At 44.2% G+C, this 10558-nt stretch overlaps 1 protein-coding gene across 1 annotated transcript in view; it reads right to left on the bottom strand.

Moving 5' to 3' along the window:
* Window positions 1-10558, bottom strand: part of FOXK1 (forkhead box K1) — a gene marked incomplete at its 5' end in the record, with an annotated part of 27346 nt that overhangs the window by 4392 nt on the left and 12396 nt on the right. The window contains 5 exons of the mRNA XM_009080686.1: window positions 893-1174; window positions 1837-2003; window positions 3135-3328; window positions 5038-5184; window positions 6441-6597. Of these exons, the coding sequence (XP_009078934.1) occupies window positions 893-1174; window positions 1837-2003; window positions 3135-3328; window positions 5038-5184; window positions 6441-6597 (947 nt within the window). The remainder of the gene's footprint in view (window positions 1-892; window positions 1175-1836; window positions 2004-3134; window positions 3329-5037; window positions 5185-6440; window positions 6598-10558) is intronic.

Below are 10558 nucleotides of genomic sequence, written 5' to 3'. Positions count from 1 at the left end.
AAAGAACAAGCAACAGCAAGAACTAGTGAATGAAAGAAGGGAGCAGGTGACAGGCAGCTGCAATTGTTAGTGTTTTAGGAACAAGTATGGGATCCAGATAGGAATTTCTAGAGAGAAGTGAAACTCAAGCAAGATAACCAGTGCCAAACTAAAAACGGTAGGGGAAGCTCTTTATATTTTTTTTCTTTCCCTGAGAGAAGAACCATTGTCCCTCTGCCCATATAAAAGCAATCAGAGAAACTAGCCTTGCTGCTGGTACAACACACATCTACCTTGCAGCATTAACCCCTTCCAAAATGGGGAGCAGACAAGGTGATGTCTAGATCATAGCAAGGAAACATTTACCTCACTAAATCCCCCAAAGCTGGAATTTCCAGCTTAAGGAAAAAAGAGGCCTTTGTTGTAACTGGTGTTTGAAGAGTGCTTTAATGGGGCACTGCCTGCACTTCCAGAAGCTTTCCTCTAGCAATCCAGGCCTGTGGAAAAGAAGGGCTCAATCATTTATTTACAAGGCCATCCTGAAGCAGAGTTCCAGCCTTTCCCAGGCCATCTCTTTTGGCTGGAAAACACACACATTTCCATAGCACATCCAGCTGACCAACGCACAGACATAACATTGATACTGGGGATAACACAAAAGTTTTAAGCACTGTATGTTTTTTCAGGCTCCAAAGTCTGTTAGATTTGTTCCCCGCAGGAGATAAAGGGAGCATAGTTGTCCTGCTCTCTGGTGGAGACAACAAATGGATGAGCTCTCATTTCATTTGGATTTTACCTGGAGAAACATCTTTTTGCAAGGGCTAAGTGCCCAGCGAGTGAAACTGTTTAACCACTCTCCCCCAAAGCCTGTTCACGACTTATTAGCAGAGTAGCAAGGGAGGTGAAAAGCTACCTCGGTGATCACCGGCTAAGTCCAACACTGCTCCCGCAGCTTCATGAGCTCCTCCTGCTGTGCCCTGATTTGTGAGGATGTATCCGTTTGCAGAGTTTGCAGAGGAGGTCACAACTCGGACCATGGTAACAGTGGGAGCTTGTTGAACTACGTGAATGGCATGACACGAAGGCTGTTGAGAAGTCACTATTGATGCTGGCATGTATGCCACTGGCTTTGCCACCAGAGTAGATGGTCGAGGAGGAACAGCCATGATCACTGGCTGGGCACTGACTGGAGATCCTGAACAGAAGAGAGAAGCATATGTTAACAGGAGAGGCAAAACCACCTCCATTCATTTCATCTATGCACTTCTAGTCTACAATACTACGTGCTTCAACACAGGCAGGAATGGAGGTAGGAAACAGAAAAATTAAGGCTTCAAAAATACTACCTCCTCTTTTCTAACTTACTAAAGCCTTAGTTACCATCTGAGGACAAACCCCACAATAAGCACAAGACAAAAAAAACCTTTATGTAGTGAGTGCTTTCCAACTCCACCAGAAACACTCTATACCTCAGGGCAGTTCCAGGACAGCTGACAAGCAGATACTTAGCAGTCCCTGGCCACAGCACCAGAGCTCTGTGTAGCCAAGCTGATCTTACCCAGAGGCTGGTAAATTAGTGTGTGAGCTGTGCACTGCCATGGCTACTCTGCTGTCAGTTCTTCAGAGCCACCTAGTTCAAGGTTAGCTCAGGTGTTTCTACACATTCTACCACTTGCCCCCTCATCCAAAGATTACTAAGAAAAACGGTCTGAAATTGCACATGCATTATCAGTCTAACAACAAAGCAGAGAGATGTAGATCCTCCTGTAACACACTGCAGAAGCCTTCCTGTGGTGTCCTCAGCATGGCATGTGGTGCAACAGAACAGTCACCCTCTGTGAAACAAGAGCTACTCACCAGGTGCACTCTGGGAATACCGATACTCTGGAACTGAGGCTAACTTTGACCCAAAGTCGTGATCATGTGGAATGGGTGAGCCCTCCCGTGACAGGCACTCTGGAGTCTGTAGGCCACTAGAGTGAGGGGACAGCAGGCCAGGGTGAGTAGGGGAGGCAGGAGCACTCCTGAAACACCAAAACGTAGTGTTGGCAAGAGTAGATGCATTTTGACCACAAGACAGCAGCAGAGACCAAGAGTTATCTCCAGTACAGGATTCTCTTGCAGAAGGACAACCTTTCTTCCACACTGTCCACTGTAGTCTTGTTGGGAAGAACTGAAAGGTACACAGTAACCCCACGATTGCCCCAGCACCAAATATTATTCCTTGCTGAAGAAATCTAGACCCTTCAGAGTGCCCTTAACACTTCATTTTAAGACCCACTGCTGACAGATAAGCTCTATGTGTCTCATGTTCAGATCAGTTTTATTTTGGGCCATTCTCAAAGGATCTTTGTCAGTGTTTGAGAGTGATGGGGAGAGGAAGAAGAAGAATGCAAATGTCTGGCCTTGCATATGCTCACAGAGCAGCTGCTCTCCTTTTCTCCACTGCCTCCCCCCCAGCCACTTGGTTCCCACCTCTGGTCCCACACGGCCAGGAAACACATGAGGAACTGTCTATTTCCTTAATGACAATCAAGACACTGATCAGCAGAAAAACTGTCCTCCTGCTTCCCCCCCATTTTAACAGACAGAAAAGAAGAGGTGCGGGAGGAATGTTCCATGAAACTGCTCCAGCTAGCATGGAAGTGCAAGTCTTATCCTCACAGCTACAGGGCCCAGAGAAGCTGTCACTGTCCAAGGCAGTGGACCTGACTGAAGCAGCTACACAGAACCTTCATTGCTTCACTGCTGACAACCACAATCAACCTGATCTTCCCTGTAGGAGAGTGTTTTGAATACCACAGAACTTATTCCCACTATGATCTAATCCACATCTAAACACAGCTTTCCTAAAATGAGAGATTGGCATCTGAAAACACTTACTCCAGTGATAACTGCTTTGAATATCTTTGAAATGATGCCAAAACAGGTATGTTATTTGATGCATTTTTGCAGTTTGGCTCTGGATTTTTTTAATTTTTTTTTGTTAAAGACTACAGAAGTCAGAACAATTTTCGGATTATGCCTCAGGACTAACTATATCACCTCTCAAACTATAAACAGAAGTAAAGTTTACTCACTGTACTTCAGGAGAAATTTCTGCTTATATTCTTTGTAATGAGTTTGGCACAGAGATTAGAGGAAATGGAAGTTACCTGGAGGAGAGAGGCCCAAAAGGTGTTCGGAAACAGGACACTCCTCTTTGCCTTCGTTTTCTAAACGCTTGTTCTACTAGTTTGGCTTCAGAGGCAGGGTCAATCCGCCAAAAGGAGCCTTTTCCAGGCTCCTCTTGGGAGCGTGGGACTTTAATAAAGTAACGGTTCAAGGAGAGGTTGTGCCGAATGGAATTCTGCAGGAAGCAGAGGAATGAGATGATTATTTTGCCAGGAGGAAGCATATAACAAAGATGAATGGGTTTCACCACACAGCTTGGAAAAATACAATCCACACAGCCACAATCGGTGTGGAAGGCAAAGACAAGTCACTCAACTCACACAGCTCCAAAGTCACAGGAGAACTGCAAGAGAAAACCTGGGGAAAAGTGTCAGAACTTCTACTAATCAAGCTGAAAGATGGGTTTGCTTGGTACTATCACTCAAATCCCTCTGGAGTCAGGCAGTGCAGTGACTTCTCTGTGGAAAGCAACAAAAGCAGAGCTTTTGCTGAGGCAGGGAGAAATCACCGTAAACCACAACAGAACTCTCTCAAGAAGGCATATTCTAGGCAAATGGAAAAAATTGCCTGAGCCTGTGCTAACTGCTCACCTGCCAAACGATTACGGGATGCCCAAACATGCCCTGAAGGACACCACATCTCACAGTAATCATAATGCAAGCCAGCCAACATGCCCTCAGACAGCTGGCACTGAGAAGAATCCATTACCTGTGTGGCACTAGGCTAGCACTGTGCGGCTCTCTAGATGCTGACGACACGATTTATCCTTCTCATTGCATCAGCTCACCTCTTACTGGGTTTGGGCTTGGGCAAGGGCTCAGCAAGCCCAGGTGTGCACAACCTCATCCTCTTCAAAACAAAACAAGAGCTTTTGTATCAGGCTTAGTCAATCTCTTCACAACTGAAGTCTTACAATGCCACTGAAGGGGAGGGAAAAAGACAATTTGACCCCCCACTAAAATGCAGCTCTCTGAACCAGGACTCAGCAACTGGTTCACAAAGCACAAATCTGCTGAGCAGGTTAGGGCAGGAAGTGAATTCCACAATTAATTAGAACTGCAGGGAAAAGACAGGGAGGCAGAAATGTATTTATTCCAACTGCACTCAAAGTGCACCAAGCAGTACTGCTCCTGCCAGTCGAACACAATGAAACCAGCAGCTGCAAGAGCCTTTCCAGCTGCATTAGTGTATTACACTGAAATGACAACACCCATTTTGGAGGTGTGATGCCAAGAAAAAGTCTGAAAGCAGGTGGAGCTGAGGTTCCTGGAACTTTGAAAGCAGCCCACAAGTGAACACTGAAGCTTGATTTAGCATGTGTTAACTACATCCAAACTCTCCTATGAAGCTGGTCAGATTTCCTTTAATACCACAGACTCACAGTTTCCTGAGTTCTCACTCAGATTCAAAGCTTGTAAACTGTGACTTAGGCAATGCAGTTGATACACTGGGAAAACAAAACATCTGTAATGATTTAAGGTACTATGATTTAAAACTGGAACCTCAGTTTTAGGCTGGATATCCTCCACTTGGACAGATCATGCCAAACAAAGACGAGATGAGGGATTCAGCAAGTGTCTGGGCAGGAGTGACTGATAGCAAGGATGTAGGAAAATAAAACACAAATGAAAATGAAAGACACACGACTACAGCATTAAAAGAGAAACTAGAGAGCCCAACAGTAACACACTACATTGCCCTACAAAGTATTCCAAAATAAACTAATCACCCACAAACAAACTAGTCAGTTTGTGTTAAACAAATTCACTCTGGGAACAGTCAAAGCAGCTCTATTCCCAGTGCCCCAAATCTTTAATAAATGCATTTCAAAGCAGATAAGACCTGTCAAAGTAGTTTAAAAGCTTGTCAATGTCAAGAACTCACCTGCCAGCCTTTGTCAGCAGTCCTGTAATAAGGATAATGCTTGGTAATGTGGGCATAGATCCCACTTAGTGTTAATTGCCTGTCCTGTGCTGAAGATATAGCCTGCACAATTAGCTGAGCATAAGAATAGGGTGGCTTGGATTCATCCTAAAGAAAAGAAAACAAACAGAAATGTAGTCACTAATAAAGAAATCCTACACTATACTGTACCAACAACCCAATCCAAGAAAGCACACCAGGCTGCAGTTTCCACAGGTGCTAAGAGAACATCAGGGGCAGCTAAGAGCAGCTTCACCCTCTCCATTTCACTCCTGTTTTATACTGCCACTTCCCAATTTAACACACTCATTTATGTGCAAACAGAAGTATAGGGCTGAGCCAGATGAAAGCATCTTCTTCCCTCTCCCCGCAAGCACACACAAAAAAGCTTACTTTAATCTGAATCCATTCCCCACTGAATTTCCCACACATGCTTCCACCAGCACAAGGAACAGGATAAGGATAAGCAGTTGGAATCAAGAATTAAAGGGAGTAGGGTACGTTCCCTACTTTGTGTTCATAAAACTAAAGCCTTCAATTCTGTCCAGCTACAGCTACACTTTGTTAGAAAGGTTTCATGCTATCAGCCCTCCTTCCAGCAACCAGCCCAACATGAAACCTGATCCTGTCCCTTCTCCAGCAGGATTTGTTTCATTCTAGGAACTTTAATTTGTTTGCCAGATCTCATATTCCCAACTCTTCATATTACTCCATCAAGAACAACCTTTCTTGTCTCAAGGGAGAATTAAGTCTACAGAAAAGAGCCATTTAGAACTGTGCTCCTCCACCCAATCCCAAATCAGGTAGTTTAAATCTAGAACTTTAACTTTGATCTGAAGATTAGTTCACCAAAATTAAATGTTATCATTCTTAAGTTGTTTTTAATCTAAATTCCACTTGTTACTTTCCTCATTCAACACCTGCTTGACAGGCCTTTATGCTGCTTTTAAAGCCAGACTACAGACTTCTCATGGCAAGGATCTGGTTTCTTCCTCTGCTTTCACTTTGTCCAACTGTGCTTTGCAAAATACCATTAATTAAAAGAAGAGAACGAGTCTCTGAATTTCATTGCACCATGGGCTCTTGATGGATCAAATAAGCAAAAAAATTCTTCTTGCTTAACCATTTTAGTGAATAATTTGAATACATTTTTGGCAGCTAAGCAAGCAAATTCAGCATCCACCGCTGAGACAACAACAGTTGGAATGAATGATCTCAAAACCCTGGAGGATACTGGACACAGCACCCTTGTGGCCAGGGCATTCTTTAGACCCCTTTGAGCCACACCCAGGACTAGCAATAAAGCACCAGGTTTTGCTAAGCCTCCCAAGGAACATTGCTGGGGAAGGAATGTTTCTGTGAACCTTCGGGCTGTCCCCGCCAGATGCATCTGCCTGCTGCTCTGATGCTGCTTTTGCTGCATACTCTGCTGCCAGCTGCAGGTCCGAGGTAATGTTGTGAACATAACGGTATCCTGAGGATCCAGCACCACGTGGACTGGCTGGGCAAGAGTTGGGAACACTGCAGAGGCAAAAAGGAAATACAGTTATTTGTTACTTCATTTATTAACAAGGCACACAGTTCTTACTCTCTAAGGTACAGTAAAGCTCCAAGGTCATGGAGAAGAGATGCAATGGACTTTGGATAAGCCACAGAGACAAAACTAAGTCCAGACAGATTGAGAAAAAAACCCCACCATAGATAAAATTGGAATTTCTACAAAATCCTGACACTCCCTGTCACATACACTTTCTGCAATCACAAGAGAACAGTGTTTCAAAGTATTAAACAACAACTCTGTGTTTGGAGAAACACTTAATGTAGCACTTCACACACCACACAGTGTCTCATGGATCAATACTTAACTAAATTAATACATTGTTATTAGGACTTGTGAACAAGTAACATATCACTCTTCTTATAGGTAGGAAAAATTTAGACATTAGGAAGAATTTCTTCCTAGGAAGGGTGATTAAACACTGAAATGTGTTACCCAGGGAGGTGGTGGGATCACCATCTCTGGAAGTGTTTAAGGAGAGACTGAACATGGCACTTAGTGCCATGGTCTGGTTGACATGGTGGTGTTAGGTTGGACTTGATGGTCTCAGAGGTCTTTTCCAGTCTGACTGATTTTCTTGTTCTATAGTATTTAATCAACCCTTGCAAGAGATAGTAGCTACATTATTCTACAGTATCAGAGCTAAAGCATCCAGATCAGGTATCTGCCATGAAGGTCCTTGAGCTTCAGAAGATCATACCCTGACACCACACAGCCAGAAACAGGGACTTCCTTGATTCACCAGCACACCAATACAGCTAACAAAGGGGAGCTGCAATCACTGCATACACACAGAGGTAGCTCAAGCATCAGTTTTGGCTAGGAAAGACACATTTAGGGCCACCACAAGATGGCATTGCAGGAACAGTGACTGAGCAGGACAGCCATGCACAAGCCGCTAAAATGCTACAAAGAAATAAAAGGGGGCTGTAATTTACAACACCACTCAGGCACACAGAAGTGAGTGCTGCAAGATAAGAACTAATTAGGAAGGTTAGTCAAGGGATCACACATCCTTGATTTGTGAGGCTGGAAGGATCATAGAATGGTTTGGGTTGGAAGGGACCTTAAAGATCATCTCACTCCAATCCCCTGCCATGGGCAGGGATGCCTTTCACTAGACCAGGTTGCTGCAAGCCCCATCCAACCTGACCTTGAAGGATGGGAGGAGAGGGATGAGACTGGGAAAAGGAAGTTCCCTTTCTCTGTCTCCCCCCTGTGCTATGCTGTCCAGAATCAAGAGGTGCAATGCCACAACAGCAGGATGCATAGCCAAATCCCAGATTACATGTCATCTAAGAGCAGAGAAACAGTGAACAAGAAAGCAAACAAATACACACAAGATTAACATAGCAAAACAAGCAGTTCAAATTGCATGAAAAGATGCAAACTGAAGCCCACAGCTGGGAACCAGCATTTAGTAAAATTGGCATAAACTCTTACCAGTGAAATGCCCAATTGCAGTGCTAACCCTGACACAAATAAATGCAGTAACTGACACCCATCTGAGCACCGTGCTAAATGCTGCATGAAAAAGCACACAACGCAGTCCCTTCCTCAAAGAGGTGACTAAATAGCTTCCCACACACACATGCACACACGGGCATGGAGGGGAAGCAGTGAGACAACTCTTGTTTGCTCAGTGGGCAATACCTTGGGTACATAAGCAATCTGTCAGTGTAAGGAATGACTGTTTCCTACCACAGTCCAGCCTGTAAGCTGAGAACTGCTGCCTCTCCTTGTGGCGTCTCTGCAAATGGCTGCAGTGCTGAGCTCAGCACAACCCAGACTGGTTTCTTCTAAAAGTGAATTACAGGATGGGGAGGGTCGGGGAGAGAGAAAGGACAACAGAAGGATCCAACCACAACATACCCTTGCAATAGTGAAGCCAAGCTCCCCTCTCTCCCACATACCAGCCTTGCAGAGTGCTGCACAGCACCTGGTGACCCTTTCAGTGCCCACCAATAGCCCTTGGCATTAACGCCGTGCTGTTCAGAACCACAGCAGGAGGTAAAGTTTTCAGGAGGTACAAGGTGTATAATGTTGATGGGCCCTTAAAGATCTCCCTTTGCCAGAGAGAAAGGCATTTCTCACTGAGCCTTTCAAAGAGCAGAGACCTGTTTGTGCAGGAAAATGAATCAAAGTTTGATGCTCCTTGCTTTGGAAGTGGATAATGCTAAACCACAGAAGACACTCTTGATGTCTTAGTATTCACATGGGGAGCTGGTGTGAATTTAATTATTCTGCTGTCACTTTTCAATAGCTTCTCCACATACACGCTTCTTATAACGTTCGATAATTACAAATGAAAGCCATTTTCATACATGAAACAATGACAAACCCAAACCACTGCAATTCTTTTTATCTTTGTGTTTGGCACCCGAGCAATTATTGTAACACATGGACTAGGAATGGAATAGGATGAAACAGAGTTTTCTGATTTTGTTCTTTGTCTGCAGAAACAGACAAACAGCAAACCACGGAGGCAGCAGCCAAAACTCAGGACAAAGATATGGAAGAGAGTTCTCCAGTAAATCTGTGCTCTGCACACAGCTGTATTTCTTGCCTTTTTAAAAAGAACAAATAAAACTAAATACAATAATTTATTCCTTCCTTCAAGACCAGTCCAGTTTTTGCTGTTCAGCTTCTGAGGCTGATGAATTTTAAGTGCGATCTCTTGCTTAAAAAGCAAACAAACCAACCAACCAACCAAAGGGAGAAACCTGTCCCCTGCAGGGCTGTGATTCCCCTGAGTGTTGACAAAGTCCCTCCAAGCTGAAGTGTTAATAGCTCCTAGAAAAGTCAGCCTCTCTTAGCAGGTAGACACTGAAGAACCTGACTGTCCCCTAAAGAAGCAGCTGCCCCTTGGACAGCCACAGTAGCTAAAGATTTGGAAGAGGTATTAATCTTTTACCAGAGTGGAGCACTTTTTCCAGGTAGATCTGCTTCCTTTAAGTCTGGATCAATGATCAAATCAAGAGACATGGGGACAGAACAAACACCAACTTTCAGTCACTCCATCAAAGAGACAGGGTAACATATGGTGGTAAGTGTTCAAGCTCTCAGTCAATCATCAGAGCTCTTCAGAGGGAAGGCACAAAGAGCTGACTACTGGAAAAAACAAGGAGACACAATCTGTTCCCCTCCCAACATGGGACAGGAGTGAAGAAACGGTTTACTAAAAATACCCCTCTGAGGGTTAAGTTAAAATTAAACATTAGTGCAGTCAAAAGAAAACAAGCAAACACAATGCAGTGACATCAGTTTCCTGGAGTTCCTGGAATTCTCCTCACCACCCAGAGCTGGGGGCTGGCTGGGGATGCTTGTATGCACTGACACCCCCTTTAAAAACATCATGAAACAAAGCGTTTTCCCTGCAAACACCTGTTTGTGCTATAAAACAAAAATCAAGTGTGGGCACAGTGATGATGATTTGCTGGATATTAATACTGCATCAATACTTGGCAATAACTTGATCCATGCTGATACTATAACCTTTTACTGAGAAAAGCATAGCTAGGTCTGCAATTTCACTCAGTTCTGACATCCTAACTTACTGTTGTGATCTATGCTTACTGTCCATGCTGGCAATCTTGGTTTACAAGCAATCCAAGCTGATTTGGGTTAGGCCTGTCTGTTATGGAAGAGAGCATTTTGAAAAGAAAGTGTTTTATACCCCACTGAAAGACTCACAGGGCATGTAAACAAACCAGCTGCAGTTACCCTGAGTCTTAATCCCATGGCACCATGGTTAATGCCCCAAGTGCCAGAGACCTTAGAAATCTACTGAGGATTCAGCATCTCAACTTGAAACACTGACTGCAGGGCAACCACTGAGCTGCAGTTCCCTAAATACCATGCTGAGACTCAGCTTTAGAATCAGACTACAACCACGTGCTGAATCACACCAGTCCTCTGCAGCAT

The sequence above is a fragment of the Acanthisitta chloris genome, unplaced genomic scaffold (genome assembly GCF_000695815.1).
Source record: "Acanthisitta chloris isolate BGI_N310 unplaced genomic scaffold, ASM69581v1 scaffold11798, whole genome shotgun sequence".
Classification (NCBI taxonomy): Eukaryota; Metazoa; Chordata; class Aves; order Passeriformes; family Acanthisittidae; genus Acanthisitta; species Acanthisitta chloris.
Note: the sequence above shows the minus strand (reverse complement) of the source record. Positions and strands in the feature narration are given on the sequence as shown.